Here is a 16,815-nt window from a genome sequence, read left to right on the forward strand (position 1 = left end):
GTAAATGTATTGCCACAGCTGCCAGTGTGTGGTTGGCTTGATTGACTGTTTCCATTTGCAGCTGCCATCTCTAAAATTATCTAAAGTTTTAGTTTAGACATCTTCAACATGCATGTTTTACTTATATGTTAAGGCAAGTTTAGGGAAACAAAAACTAACTATTGATAGAGACACTATTCATTACTTTTGACATAATCTATACATAAAGCAAACCAATGCATAGTTTTGTCACCAGTATTCACCTCTAGAAGAAACCGATTCCTCATGTTCCCCTAAATGTCAGAAACACTAGGTAAACAAACTTTTCTCGATGAGTCACGTCAGTTCTGTACTACGGAAATGAGACCATGCTCTGATTTCCCTCACATCACTTTCCAGGGAACCCTTTTAATTAAGAAATATGGCAATAAGCTTCTGATAGACTAATCGGAGGTGTACCTGTGGATGTATTTTAAGGCCTACCTTCAAGCTCAGTGCCTCTTTGCTTGGCATCATGGGAAAATCAAAAGAAATCAGCGAAGACCTAAAAATAAATTGTGGACCTCCACAAGTCTGGTTCATCCTTGGGAGCAATTTCCAAACACCTGAAGGTGCCACGTTCATATGTACTAACAATAGTACACAAGTACAAACACCATGTGACCACACAGCCATCGTCCCGCTCAGGAAGGAGACTCATTCTGTCTCCTAGAGATGAATGTAGTTTGGTGTGAAAAGTGCAAATCAATTCCAGAACAATAGCAAAGGACCTTGTGAAGATGCTGGAGGAAACAGGTAGACGAGTATCTAGATCCACAGTAAAACAAGTCCTATATCGACATGGAAGGAAGAAGCTAATGCTCCAAAACTGCCATAAAAAAAAGCCAGACTACAGTTTGCATGTGCACATGGGGACAAAGATCTTCCTTTTTGGAGAAATTGTCTGATGAAACAAACATTTTACTTTTTGGCAATAATGACCGTCGTTATGTTTGGAGGAAAAAGACACGCAAGACAAAGAACACCATCCCAGCCATGTAGTATGGGGGTGCATCATGTTGTGGGGGTACTGCAGGAGGGACTGGTGCACTTGACAAAATAGATGATGACATCATGAGGAAGGAAAATTATGTGGATATATTGAAGCAAGACATCAGGCAGGAAGTTAAAGCTTATTGCAATTGGCTCTCCCAAATGGACAATGACCCCAAGCACACCCCCAAAGTTGTGGCAAAATGGCTTAAGGACAATAAAGTCAAGGTGCTGGAGTGGCATCACAAAGCCGTGACCTCAATTAAGGGCAGAACAGAAAAGGTGTGTGTGAGCAAGGAGACCTACAAACATGACTCAGTTACACCAGTTCTGTCTGGAGGAATGGGACAAAATTCCAGCAACTTATTGTGAGAAGCTTGAGGAAGGAAACCCAAAACATCTGACCCAAGTTAAACCATTTAAAGGCAAAACTGAGTTTAAATGTATTTGGCTGAGCTGTTTGTAAACTTCTGATTTCAACTGTATGTTTGTACATGGAGTTTGTTATAAAACATTTTCAGACAGAAGACCAAAACAATTAAGTTTAAGATTTTATTTAATGATTGATCTTTTTTTTTATTGACCGGTATTATACAAATGAGAAATGAAGAGGCTACATATAGTATCAAAATAGTCACATTTCAAATTAGAATTTAAAAAATTTGGGCAAAATTAAAAAAAGAAAGAGTTTCCTATTCGTACATGACAGAAAGCCCAGTGTATGTGCACTCAATTCAAGGTTACATGCCACATTTAAAACTAAATATTTATAGCTTAAACAACACCCCAAATTGTGTGATCCAGATTACACAAATTCACTATTATTTTCAACAGTGACAATAATACATACAGTAGATGCTGCAAATATGAAACAGTTTTAGACTGTTTAGAGAAATGAAAAGACCAAATCTTTGTATTTTGATTAAACTCATGAGTTTTCCCCATTCTGTCTTACAATTATTCTTTTGTGTGCAATATTACTAAGACTAGTATTTTGAAAATAGTATTAGATACACAAATAAATCACATCTTTGTGCACAAAAAAAAAAAACATGGAAAAAAATGAACTTTCACATTTGAGATTTTATAAAGTATGGGAAACCCTCGGCTGGAAAAACCTGCAGCCACAAAGGAAAAGCTTTTCATGGCACTGAAGAGAGTTTAAGAGGTGAAGATGTATCAGAGACACCCGTGTGTATTTCTCCTCCCTCTCTTTTCCTCCCTGATATGCTTTATCCTCAGGGCTCACAGATCAAGGTCTCCACAACAAACATGTTTTCAAAGTGGCGAATCTTGAGGCAGTTAAGTGCTTCGCGCTTCTGCATACCTGCAGTGGAGCAAAGATTCAGAAGTTTGAAAGTATCCAGCTATAATGTAAAACCTCTTACAGTATATTACATTGTGTGTGTGTGTGTGTGTGTGTGTTTGCCAACACATTTAAAATGCACTTGTTCTATGGTAAACGAGAGACAATGGTGTGTTTATGGAGTGACCTAAACACTGTAAATCACATGGAAGGGTTTGTGTGTGTGTTTGTACAGTTACCCAGTATGGTGTCTCTGCGCTGGAGTCTGTACATGTCTTTGCCTTTGCACAGGTTATTGACGAAATAGCCCAGGTCAGTGGTGCTTTCCAGCTTCTCTGTAACCATCATCTCTTCATGCACCAGGTACGACTGAGGTAGATACGTTCCTGCCTGCAAAACGCACACAGACACAAACATCACATAAACAAACGCTCCCATCTCTTTTTCCCTGAAGTAGTAACAATAAAACGATGCACCTCTTTTGGGATTTTATGCCATTTTGATTGATCAATTTTACAATTAATTAGCATTTGCAAATAAGCACATTTGTGATAATGTAGTATAGTAAATATCTACACTTCTCTAAGTTGAAATATGAAGAATATATTAGAATGTGACATGTATGGCGGGTCTGGGTATCTCAGCGAGTATTGGCGCTGACTATCACACCTGGAGCCGTGAGAGAGAATTCAGGGCGTGCTGAGTGACTCCAGCCAGGACTCCTTAGCAACCAAATTGGCCCGGTTGCTAGGGAGGGTAGAGTCACATGGGGTAACCTCCTCGTGGTCTCAATGGGGCGTGTGGTGAGTTGTGCGTCGATCGCGGAGAGTAGCATGAGCCTCCACATGCTAGCATGAGTCTCTGCAGTGTCATGCACAACGAGCCACATGATAAGATGCGCGGATTGAGGTGAGTAATCACACCACCACCACGAGGACCTACTAAGTACTGTGAATTGGGCATTCCAAATTGGGAGAAAAGGGGATAGAAATGAAATCAAACGAATACAAAAAAACACTCCCATGCCCAAATGTCTTTTTTGTATGTTCAGATGGGAAGTGGAGGAAAAGTCACCAAGTCTTGTATCACTAAGATGAAGGAAACCATTTTTATAAAAGTTGGTTCTGGTCAAAAATGGGCGAAGACCACAGGAGGATGCACACTAATGTGGGTGCTTACCTTGATGTTGATCAGTAACTCATAAAAGTTCTTGGGTGGCATGACGATAGAGGTGTTCAGGGCAATGATGTAGCACTTGTGCAGATTCAGGTCCAGATAAGCAGTCAGCCTCTGACAGCACAGAAACACAAAGTTACTTGCCAGGAAACATACAGATGCTCTTATGATTATGATATAATATGTTTTATTTTTTATATAAATAAGGACGAAACCAAATATTTAAGACGTTCATGGAGAGATCCAAAATGTAAGGATCAGTTATTGACAAGCCCATATTAAATACTGGTAAATACACCTCAATCCCTATGGATGACTCATCCCTAAACATATTGGAACTCTGGCTTTCCAGTGTTTTCCTGTTTCAAGAACTTTTGTGTATCTGGCACGATCAAGTTTCTATCCATCCATCTTCAACCGCTTATCCGAAGTCAGGTCGCGGGGGCAGCTGCTCCAGCAGGGGGCCCCAAACTTCCCTATCCCGAGCCACATTAACCAGCTCTGACTGGGGGACCCCGAGACGTTCCCAGGCCAGTGTGGAGATGTAATCTCTCCACCTAGTCCTGGGTCTTCCCCGAGGCCTCCTCCCAGCTGGATGTGCCTGAAACACCTCCCTAGGGAGGCGGCCAGGGGGCATCCTTACCAGATGCCCAAACCACCTCAACTGACTCCTTTCGACGCAAAGGAGCAGCGGCTCTACTCCGAGCTCCTCACGGATGACTGAGCTCCTCACCCTATCTCTAAGGGAGAAGCCCGCCACCCTTCTGAGGAAGCCCATTTCGGCCGCTTGTACTCGCAACCTAGTTCTTTCGGTCATGACCCAGCCTTCATGACCATAGGTGAGGGTAGGAACGAAAATTGACCGGTAGATCGAGAGCTTTGCCTTCCGGCTCAGCTCTCTTTTCGTGACAACGGTGCGATAGAGCGAGTGCAATACCGCCCCCGCTGCCCCGATTCTCCGGCCAACCTCCCGCTCCATTGTCCCCTCACTCGTGAACAAGACCCCGAGGTACTTGAACTCCTTCACTTGGGGCAATACCTCCTTCCCTACCTGGAGTACAGACTCCATCAAATTTCACTTATCGCAAATGCTTCATACCATGGACAACAGGGCTTTCCTTACTTTTTCGATAAATATGTCTATAATTTCATTAGACATGCAGTGTTTGGGTGTCTGTTTTCATTTTCGCACCTTGTTGAAGTCATGCACGATATTTGCTGGATCGCTGTCTCCAAACTCAGGGACTGGTACTGTGATGAGCTCCACTTCATCATTCTCCAGAAAGCTCACATTCTCCTCAATCAACTTCAGTGCGGTCTCCATCTCCACCTCCACCTCCACCTCCTCATTCATCTCGTAGTCTTCCTCAAAATACTTCATCCCACAGACAAACACCCGCTCCTCCTGTTGGGTTAGACACAAGCATGTTTATTTATTTATGATATTTTTTTAACAAGAAGAAACATGTACAAACAACAACAATTTCAGGCCGCAGCGTAGCAAGATCATGGCAGATAGAGCTGGAGCCCCGGATCTTTTGTTAACATCCCCGAATATATTTTGGTGATGAAATAAAGTAAGGCTTAATGTTCATTACATCAGGGTACAAAAGCAACAAGGCAGGCTGCAATTCTGGCTTCAAATGTATATAAAGTCTGATCAGTGAACCCCACCTGCATTAATTAACAGTTTGCAATTTGACTTTTACCTGCGGTTCAGGTTTAACAGAACACCTCGAGTGGGAGCTTTCTAATTTCTCTAACAGGGGTGCAGCTTTTCTGTATCCGATTGCAAGCTTTATTACTAAATATATAATCTATAAACCTCCTTTCTAATCTTCATTTGTTCACAAGCCACACAACAAGTCCATTTTAATGCATGCACAAGTCAACTTGTTCGGAGCATCCCTCCTCACTCCCTAAGACGGACTCTGCCTAGGTTAAAATCAGCTAGCACTTTAAGAATCGTGTGGCACCATGCGAGGGTCGGACGTGTGAAAAGTGAGCTCTGCGCACTTTGCTAGTTTTAATACATTTTATGTCATAAACTGGTGATAGTCGATACACTCAGATTCTTGACTCTTCTAGGGAGACAATAGGTCAAGGAATTCAAAATCCTTGGGCTCTGGAGACATTAAAAGACACATACGTGCTCAAGCTAACGCCCCTGAGGAGGCCGCAAACCCAGGACTCAGTTTGGACCATGCAGGTGAAAGAGATTCAGCGTCAACTTTTGAACATGTTGGCAATGCTGGCAAAGGTCGTTGCATTGCCAGTGGCTCAAGCAGGGCATTTTATTCCCAGAAAATTTGTGTGATTTGGTTAGAGTTAATTTTGACCCCTTAATGAAAAGGTTTTCGAGAGATGTGGGCAGGTGGGCTTCGTTACATGCATCTATGATAGCGAAGGTTAATGTTATTAAAATGATCTGCATTCCAAAATTTAACAATCTCTCCCTGTAGATGTCCCCCTCTTATTTCAAGCTATTTGATATCATAGCAAAGTCCTTCATTTTAATAAGTTACATAGGCCGATTGACCAAGGTGGGCTAGGCCTACCCAATATTTAGTTTTATTATTATGCATTCGGCTCATTGGTCACTTCCACCTGAGAGAGCCCTTATGAGGGGTATTGCTACACTCGGTGACCTGTATGAAAGTGGAGTGTTGAGATCTTTTGAACATTTGGTTCAACATTTTGGGATTCCCAGATATCAGTTTTTAGGTATTTACAGCTGCGCCACCTGTTCTGTACTATTTTTGGGAGTAGCATACACCGCCCCAAGAACGGCAGATACACTGGGAGTGGTGATTCTTGGTTTTGGAAAAGGTCATGAGATCTCTAATATCAAGAGATTATGGGAATCTTGGTATTGGAGGAGGGAGTGTGGGGTAGGATTAAAAAAAACTTCAAGTCTGTATGTAGAGTTGCAAGGGTGCACCTTATACAATTCAAGATTTTACATCGATTCTATTGGACCCCCTTTAGATTGTATAGGCTTGGTCTTAAAGACACACCCATCTGCTGGCAATGCCAATCGGAGGATGGAGACACGGCCCATGTTTTTTGGTGGGGTGCTGAGATCCAGGAATTTTGGTTGAAGGTTCAGAGTTTTGTGTGTGATGAGTTGGGCACTCGGGTTTCGTTTTGACCCAGACTCTGTGTTTTTTATGGGGCGGTCATCAATATAAGAGAAAAATACATACAAAATTGGGTCCTGACCAGTGTTATGATAGGCCGGCAGATTGTTTTAAGGGGATGGAAGTCGTCTGGATCACCTTCAATTTGGGAGTGGTGCGAGGAGATGGGGAGGGTGGCAGCTTTCATGGAGGTGTCGTGTAGAAGGCTGGGGATCTGGGATTCATTTGATGGGACACGGGGCAGTTATTTGACGTTTTTGGGGGACTCTCAGGGAGGGACTGTGGAGAGAGAGGCGTAGTTTTAGATGTGTATGATTATTCTACTTTGTATTTATTTTCTGTGTGTGTGTGTGTGTGTGTGTGTGTGTGTACTTATGTGAAACCACAGAGATGTTCGTTGGGGGGTCGGGTCGGGGTAGAAGTGGGAGTTAAAAGTTGATTCATTGTATATATTAGGGGTGTGACGAGATCTTGCGATATTACAACATGACAATATTTCTCGCCGAGGTGAAAAGCTGTCTTGTGATATCAGCATGATGGAATTTGAGGGTGAAATTAGTATAGAAGAAGTCCCCGCCATTTTGGGTACCCGGTGGAAACAGTAAGCGGCAGAGAATGTGACAAGACACGAACAATATGCAAGTACTGTAAGAGAATAGTGCCGTACACCGCGGCTAACACAAGCACTATGCAAAGACACCTAAAGAACCACCACAGATCTCAACTACAATCCACCAGGTCTGAAGTGTGAAATCAGTCGGTGGAGTTGGAGTTAGTGCTCGCATATTGCGTGCCGTCTTTTACTGCGTATGATAATTCACACTCAGAAAGTAGAACTGAAGTGACATTCATTACTAGACGATTAGTTCAAACATTTCAATGCACCTGCATTGTTTTGCATTTTGTGACTTTCAGTCGAATTATGGATCGGCGGATCGAGACTAAAGTATCCATACTTCCGATACTGATGTGGTATCAAGAATATCGATTCTGAAGGATTTTATTAACTAGTGATATTAAATGGTAAATGGTCTGCACTTATATAGCGCCTTTTTAACCTTAACGGTATTCAAAGCGCTTTACACTGTGACTCATTCATACACCAATGGTGGCAGAGCTGCTATGTAAGGTGCTAGCCTGCCATTGGGAGCATCTTGGGGTTCAGGCATGTGGAGTCGTGTGGGCCGGGAATCAAACTGCCAACTCTGTGATTAGTGGCCGACCCGCTCTACCACCTGAGCCACAGCCGCCCCAAATATTATTATTTAGATAACATGAATATTAATGTATCTCATAAGTTTCGAAGTGTAAAAGAACAATTATATGAGCACATTGTTGCATTCGTTCATATCATTGAACTGTTTTTTCTTCCGCTCATCTGGACGCGCAGAAATGCTAAAATACAGCAGCAGACCGCGATCACACTTTCAAAAGAGGGAACAGTGCTGGCCTAAAAGTACATGGTATCGGATCGGAAAGAAAATAGTGGTATCACCCATCCCTAAGTCGAATAAAAGTCATATATATAGTGTTAAAATATCGTCTCGTTCTGCACACCAGCGCAAAATGGGTGAAAAAAAACACTTTCTTACCGTTAAATTGAAACTTTGCATTGTTGAAAACAACCTGGAATCATGAAACCAGCGCAGGTTATTTATAGCTTTACTCGTTGATCCCACGATGCCGTTTTATTGCCATATTAAATAAAATAAAAATTTACGATTTCTAGATTAAAGTCGTAGCATTGTGAGAATGAAGTAGTATGTTTTGAGAATAAAGAAAACAAATATTTAAAGGAAAAAACCCTCTATATTAGGCCAAACAGAGCGCCATTATCACAACGATAGAACGGACATCGTGCCAGCAGCTCCATTAATGCAAGAGATGGATGTGGATCATGTTGAGAAAAGGATATAGCACTAAAGTAATCCTTGGTCTTTTGGCATATCAGCAGAGTTTTTATTAGTTTCTGGACACTCCAGCAGTTATGTAGGAAATATAATTTCCAGACAGACATTTGCGCAGTCCCGCTAAGCGTTGGAGATGGTTTTCCTCTCTAAACAATACTGTAACTGAGGAGATGTTACTACATACAATGTCTTGAAATGGACCTATATTATTCACAGCAGTTTCAATCATTGTGAGACTATCCTGATAAACGCCCACATGTTGAAAACTCCTGTACTAATGCACACCTCATTCATTAAACCCTTAATATCTGGCCTCTTTTTGTGCGTGAGCTTTAAAACGACATACCCAAATTTAAACTCCTCCAGTTTTTGAACCCTTTGGTCAACAAACACAAACTTGGGCTCATTTGAAAGTAGACACTTAGACATTTGTTATGCAAGAGTAAAATGCATCATTGCAGTATAAAATATTAGTTAGAGCTATTCAAATATTTTGAGTAGTGACCACAAATATTATGATGAAGGTCTGACACAATTTTGAAGTCGATATGACCAAAACTCTTTGTCCCATATTGATTTATGTAAGTGCACTTCCAAAAACGGCCGCTTGGAGGCGCCTATAGGCCACCTGCAGTAACTGTTAACCAAATGATGAAAGTGGTTAAAAACACACAATTTGTTTATATTTCAATGTAAAAAAATACCACACACATGAAGATATATATTTTTTATTATTTGGCAATATATTATAATGCATTCCATATATATTTATGCATTTTATAAACAATGTGAAAAGAACATTACAATGGAAATAAACTTTTATTTACAATAAAGATGCTTCTGTTCATTTTTTCCCCCATATTTTTCAGAGCTTTTGCTCTGCCGTTCACCCGGGGTCTTTAGCCACTGCCTCAAGCTGGGGAAGATTCACTCTCCACGGCTTCGATCACCATCAGTGAAGCCTGCTCCCAATGCAAAGTGTTGGGAGTGCGTGTGCTCCGGGGTCTAACTCACGGTGAGCGAAGCCGGGAGGGTGGCTCCTCTTGGCTTGAATGACATGCAAGAGCCCCCTGGATGTGCAGTTGAACAGGGGGTTTGATGAACACATGCAGTCGGGAGCACGTGTTCTCCATACCCTCGGTGATGGTGACTGAAGCCGAGGAGGGTGGATCAGATCACGGGTCCAAAAGTCGAGTTCTTTGTCTTTTGACAAATATGATCTAGCTTTCCATTGGCCGGCTTTATCCAGAGACAAACATGGATGCACAGATCTTTACATCACTAGTGTCGACTGCCCCGTTTGGCTATTTTGAGCGACTACCCAATCACAGCTGCACAGAATATTTTGAGGGAGGGCTCGTTTTGTTCGCAAGACCCTCCCAAATATCATGTTTGGGTGTTTTGCTACTGAAACATGGACATGAATGATAATGTGTTGAATATGTAAAACCTGATCAAAGACATATTGATCAATATTTTGTCATATTTGTACATTTTTAGACTAAAATCTCTAATGGATTTTATTTATGGGACTCTTGCAATGAAAAGCTGACCAAAGTTTGGAGGATTTTGCTCATCTGTGATTGGCTGGAAGACAATAAATGTCAGAACTTCCGGATTCATTTTCCGTGTTTTGACACGTTTAATAAAATCTTATTTGTTGTAAGTTTGCGATCGTCAAATTGCTTTAAAATATAAAATCTTGAGACCCCGATCTTTCAAATGATCTATTGGATGTCAATATTAGTACACGGTTCAAACACGCATTAAACATAAATCACATGTAAATAAATATGCAAAAGGGTCCGTCGTTAAGGTTTAATCTCATAATGCTGCAACTTCATTCCCGTAATTTTTACTTTATTCTCAAAATATTATGATAAATGACAATTGCAAATTTAAATTGTTAATGACTTTGATTTTGTTGTTAGTGTTTCTGCACAATGAACAATGAGTGAAAAGTTGCTTTGATCCTCCACAATTTAAATGAAAACGTGTTTAATGCATTTATGGTGTGCCTGACGTGTGTTTAAATAAAGTTCTGAACCGGTGTCAGTGTTGCACTTAATATAATTATTATTATTTGACAGGTACGGTGGTACTTTTTAAGTCATGGAAGGATTGTTCTGATTTTATACTATAATATGGCCTGTGTTCATGGTTGGGAGGGTTACTTTTGAAATGTATTCCACTACAGATTACAGATTACATGCTGTAAAATGTAATCTGTAATGTATTCCGTTAGATTACTCAAGATCAGTAATGTAACCTAAATACTTGGGATTACTTCTTCAGCACTGGTGGATTTTTTTCACTTATTTTGACTATAAAAACTCAAAATACACGTGTTAAAAACACATTCTCTGAAAACACAAATATCTTATGCAGTGTTGTTTCTAAAACAAGATCAATCAAATAGATTTATTAGATATTTTTACAGGAAAACAATACAGAAATGATTATCAAGAATATGATTTTTGCCCAAATATCAAAGGTCTTACTAGAAGAAAATGTATTATAATACAACGTGAATTTTCTTGATATAAATATATGATCATATCTGGTCACATGTGCATGTAAAATGGCTAGCAATAGCATTTTAGCTTAGCAGAAAGCTAAACATTTACACAAGGTTTATTTCTATTTCTTCTGCTTCAAACTTACTTCAAACGTACTTCTCTGTTGCTCGTATGAATGTCACACATCATCAGAAAGTGTTTCACCGCTGTTCAAACATCATTTATATGTATAAATGTTTTCATCTAAAGCACTAAATATTAAATTAAACAAATGACAATAAAATACAAAGTAATCTCTTCAGTAATCCAAGTACTTTTTGAATGTAACTGTATTCTAATTACAAACTGTAGTGGAATACAGTTACTAATATTTTGTATTTTAAATACGTAATCCTGTTACATGTATTTCGTTACTCCCCGACCGTGCCCGTGGGCGAAGCCCCGGATGACACAGAAGTCTAGCAATGCCCCTGCATCAGGTATACATTCTCACATACATGTACTTATTAGTCATACATAAACACAAACATGTTTACGACAGCATCAACATTTCAAAGAACTGTTTGTCTCATTTTTCATCTTCTCACTAATGATTAGATTGGTTTTTTTTACAAGGGCTAAACCGCCAGTATGACATATTACTGTAATCAACAATTATGTATGATGACACACACTGGATGTTATCAAGTTTTGTTTTTGGCATCGCCATGGTTATGATAATTATCTCACCTCTAGCACATAGTACCTATACAGGTAAGCTCCTCCCACCACAACACCAGAGAGCACAAAAGCCAATCCCAGACAGAAGCACAAGCACCACACCTTTGAGTGCTGACGCACAAAGACTGCTGCCTCGGGATCCTACAGGAACAACGACAGAGAGACACTATTATTTCTACATTACAGATACCATTCAATTAAAATAAAGGTTTTGTGGCATTCAGTCCATGTCTATTAGCTTTAAGGTACTAAAACATAAATAAAAGATTATTTCAGCAGATGTGGGTTTCTTCAACTTTACTTTTAGCACTGGATTTCTAGAGTCTTGTAAAAAAACATTTTTCACACTCTCACGTTTATTTGCCCACTAACAAGGTCCAATAGAGCTTAAACATGCATCACAGGAGATTTGTGTCAGTTTTGTCATAATTCCCACCACAGTGTCATTTACTTCATGACTCAAATGATGTATTTGTGTTTCACGGATATATGTGGTGGAACTTTTTTAAATAAAATGGCTGATGCTAATTCCATACCTAACACTGAATCTATCCTAAAACACACATAATTAAATTATATTTAAATAATCTTTGCATCTCATTTCATTTCAAGCATACTCTTTACTGACACTTTTGTTGACTTTGTTAACAAGTACACTAACTTTAGAAAAAATAAACAAATAAACATATATAAAAAACACTTAATTAGGGGTATTTTGTGTTTGTGTGCGCGCAAACACATATACGCGCACAAACACATACACGCTCAAATACGCACGCGCGCGCACACAAACACATACACGCGCACAAACAGACACGCTCAAACACGCACGCGCGCACAAACAAACACCTACACGTACACACGCTCAAATACGCACGCGCGCGCACACAAACACATACACGTGCACAAACACACACGCACAAACACGCGCGCACAAACGCACACAAACACATACACGCTCAAATACGCACGCGCGCGCACACAAACACCTACACGTACACACGCTCAAATACGCACGCGCGCGCACACAAACACATACACGCACAAACACACAATTATTTTGTAATTTTCAAAACAATGTATAGAAATCATTTTCGTACAATACATTTTGAAATGGTTTATTTTTCTATACATTTTCATAGTTTTAAAGATGATCATTTATAATGAATTAAAATGAAAATTAAAGTAACCACAAATAAACTATGAAGGCTTAATCAAAGTTCGTTTTATCTTGACCTTCATATAACAAAATAAAGTTGAAATAACTTTATTTGTGACCATGTTTTATATTGATGACACTTTAAAGAAGTACAAACAATTTTTCAGATTCAAGTTTAACTGAAAAGTTAAAGGGACAGTTCACCCAAAAATGTAAATGAGCTCATCATTTACTCACCCTCATGCCATCCCAGATGCGTATAACTTTCTATCTTCTGCTGAACACAAACAAACATTTTAGAAGTATGTCTCAGCTCTGTAGGTCCGTATAATGCAAGTGAATGGATGCCAAAACCTTGAAGGTCCAAAAAGCACATAAAAGCAGCATTAAAGTAATCCATAAGACTCCAGTGGTTTAATCCATGTCTTCACTAGTGATATGATAAGTGTGGGTGAGAACCAGATCAATATTTAAGTCCTTTTGTACCTATAAATTCTTCTCCCTGCCCAGTAGGTGGCGATATGCAAGAAGAATGTGAGTCGCCAAAACACAAGAAGAATGTAAAAGTGAAGGTGGAGATTGCGCTTGATCATAATAAAGACTTAAATATTGATCTGTTTATCACCCATCACTTCAAAAGACGTCTTATAGATTACTTTTATGCTGCTTTTATGTGACCGTTCTGGTCACCATTCACTTTTCAAATTGTAAGGACCTACAGAGCTGAGATATGTTTCTAGAAATATTTGTTTGTGTTCAGCAGAAGGAAAAGTCACACACATCAGGGATGACATGAGGGCGAGTAAATGATGATTTTTGGCTGAACTGTTCCTTTTAACCAGAGCTGAATGTACAGAAGAAGCAATCTCTATAATATGTATGAAACAGAAAGAATTTGGCTACAACACATCGGTCTGTGTGAGGAGAATGAACTGAGATAACCATTGTGTTTGTATGTTTGGGAGCAAAAAAATAGAATGAGTCACACACAAATAAACCACAAGGCCATGAGAGAGAGAGAGAGAGAGAGAGAGAGTGTGTGAGAGTGAGTGAGAGAGAGTGTGAGAGACAGTGAGAGTGAGAGAGAGAGAGCGCGAGTGAGAGAGAGTGTGAGTGAATGAGTGAGAGAGAGAGTGAGTGAATGAGTGAGAGAGAGAGAGAGAGCGTGAGTGAATGAGTGAGAGAGTGAGTGAGAGAGAGAGAATGAGAGAGCGAGAGAGAGAGCACGAGTGAGAGAGAGAGTGTGAGTGAATGAGTGAGAGAGAGAGAGAGAGAGTGAGAGAGAGTGTGAGTGAGAGAGCACGAGTGAGAGAGAGAGTGAGTGAGTGAGAGAGAGTGTGAGTGAGTGAGTGAGTGAGAGATACAGAGAGAGAGAGAGAGAGAGAGTGAGAGTGAGAGAGCACGAGTGAGAGAGAGAGTGAGAGAGAGTGTGAGTGAGTGAGAGAGAGAGTGAGAGTGAGAGAGCGCGAGTGAGAGAGAGAGAGAGAGAGTGTGAGTGAGTGAGAGAGAGAGTGAGAGTGAGAGAGCGCGAGTGAGAGAGAGAGAGTGTGAGTGAATGAGTGAGAGAGTGAGTGAGTGAGAGTGAGAGAGCGCGAGTGAGAGAGAGAGTGAGTGAGTGAGAGATACAGAGAAAGAGAGAGAGAGAGAGAGAGAGAGAGATCAAGCTGCACAGAGTGAGTCTTCAGATAACCAGAAGATAAAATATGAATATTATTTGATAGAAACAGATGCAAATTAAACATACGTTCAACGCAATCCCAGATGTTCAAGGACTGCCTGTACTGTGAAAAGGTAACAAGTCAGAACAGAGCCTGACCTTCACAAACCCAACCTGCCCCCGAAATCTTCAATCCTTAACATGCTGAAACATTCACACACAGATAAAAGACACCAGCTACATTTGAAACCCGAGAAACTGGGTTCAGTGAAAGTCAAAGTAGCTCCTTCAGACAGAAATGGTGAAAGGCATTTACGAGAAAGACTCTCTAGTTTGGCTCTTCTGGTTTCAATCATGGGGTGTTAAAAGTCTGTTTAAAAGGACTCAGCATTTGTGAAGAGTTGAAAAGAGGAAGATTCAGCTGCGTTAGACACACAAACCGTATGAACACAAACACATACACACAAACCGAAAGAGAAAGTTCTGCATCCACCTTTTATTTTAAATGAGAAGTGAAACAACTGTGTCAACTGAAAGTCAAATGAAAGTCAAATGGACATTATGTTGACAATAACCCTAAAACAGAGGACCGCTTTAGACCCCTTGAGACAAACAAGAGTTAAAGATAATAAAACAAGAAATCCAAAAGTTTGACATTTTTATGAAAAGGCAGATTTTGTTCAGGTCATGAGGAGTAACCCTGAATAAACCTTTTGATATTCTTGACTACATTTGTATTTATAGATTTAGTATATACTCGTGTATTCAAAGTGCAAGGAATTACTTTAATATCTTTCACATGATACAAGTTCCGGTAGTGTACAAAAATGATGCTTACAGTGTTTGTCAGCGGCACACACACACGCTCACACACGCACGCACGCGCGCACAAACACACGCACGCGCGCACAAACACACACACGCACGCGCGCACAAACAAACACAAACACACACACGCACACAAACACATGTTGGGTTTCCATGTTTTATGGGGACTTTCCATAGAAATAATGTTTTTTATACTGTACAAACTTTTTTACATTTTCACAAAACATAATTTAGTATGATTTATAAGCTGTTTTCCTCATGGGGACTGACAAATTATCCCCACAAGGTCAAAAATGTCGGGTTTTACTATCCTTATGGGGACATTTGGACTCCACAAAGTGATAACAACACACACACACACACACACACACACACACACACACACACACACACACACATTACAGCCTTGAAAGAAATGTTGGTACAGTCTGTTCTTCAGAAAACGGAGGTAGGTTATCTCACATTCCTGACAGTACGAGGAAATTACTGTGCGGTTATTTACATAACAATGCCCTTCATAGGCTACATATACACTGATAAACAGTTTCCATCAGGTTATCAAAGTAAATTATTTTTAATACGATAAAACTGTGGAAACTTGATATTCGCCACAACTTTCATATATAAAAAAATATAAGTATATTATTTAAAATAAAAATATTCTAAAAGCCATATTAATTAACAACTGAGTAGCAACTATAGTAGCTAACTATGTTTATTTTGGCGGAAAAATATGGTAATTTATTTTAAGAGCATTTACAGAGAAGGAAGAGTAAATTGTCCGTCTTTGACAAGTTTTGGGCTGTCAGCCATTTTCCAACAACACTGAGTGAAGAGATCAAAGTCTTTCCTTATCAAACTTCAGCGGAACACATTTCTCTTCTGCAGTCAGACACCCACTCGACTCTTAAAATAATGCAAGAAAATGCACTTAAACTGACATTTGTGATTAAAATACCCAACTAAAAGGCGCAAACTGAATAATAAACGCAATACTACTGAAGTCAATAACAAAAACAGTACCTGGGCAATAAGAGTCTCGCTGTCCTTCTTTGGATCCTTTTGGGCGAGAGCCGTGTTAAAAGATACTTTGACCATGATGAAACCTCAGAGGATAACAACAGAGGAGAGATGGCGCAAATGCTGTTGTTTCGTTTCCTGATCAGCAACAGTGTTTTCATTGTGACGCACATGACTGATCATTTACAGGCCTGGTTTCAAAACGGGGCGGGAGCAAAGTTACCCAAACCTTCCTCCAGAGCCCGAACACACTGTACGATTCTGCCGTCTGAGACAAATGTCGGGGATTTCTGTAGTCCTATGGTAAAATCGGTAGACTTAAATCGTTAAGTGTGACATGCTCACCCAATGCAAGAGGCACCAATTTGT

General features: G+C 40.1%; 1 protein-coding gene across 1 annotated transcript; it reads right to left on the reverse strand.

The window, feature by feature from the left end:
* Positions 1-1,549: 1,549 nt before the first annotated feature.
* Positions 1,550-16,617, reverse strand: itm2bb (integral membrane protein 2Bb). Its single transcript, XM_052142607.1, has 6 exons — positions 16,450-16,617; positions 11,792-11,923; positions 4,686-4,898; positions 3,497-3,607; positions 2,557-2,707; positions 1,550-2,338 (listed from the first exon to the last, which is right to left on the reverse strand). Exons 1-6 carry the CDS (start codon positions 16,522-16,524, stop codon positions 2,250-2,252), a joined length of 771 nt encoding a protein of 256 aa, XP_051998567.1. The 5' UTR covers positions 16,525-16,617; the 3' UTR covers positions 1,550-2,249.
* Positions 16,618-16,815: the final 198 nt, after the last annotated feature.

Source organism: Xyrauchen texanus, chromosome 14, assembly GCF_025860055.1.
Source record: "Xyrauchen texanus isolate HMW12.3.18 chromosome 14, RBS_HiC_50CHRs, whole genome shotgun sequence".
Taxonomy (NCBI): Eukaryota; Metazoa; Chordata; class Actinopteri; order Cypriniformes; family Catostomidae; genus Xyrauchen; species Xyrauchen texanus.

What these genes read in the sequence shown, in the direction of transcription:
- itm2bb (XM_052142607.1), bottom strand. Translation starts at nt 16,524, where the DNA reads ATGGTCAAAGTATCTTTTAACACGGCTCTCGCCCAAAAGGATCCAAAG. An exon ending in GCGAGACTCTTATTGCCCAG is followed by an intron (nt 11,924 to 16,449) that starts GTACTGTTTTTG and finishes TTGTTCCTGTAG; the next exon opens with GATCCCGAGGCAGCAGTCTT. An exon ending in ATAGGTACTATGTGCTAGAG is followed by an intron (nt 4,899 to 11,791) that starts GTGAGATAATTA and finishes CTAACCCAACAG; the next exon opens with GAGGAGCGGGTGTTTGTCTG.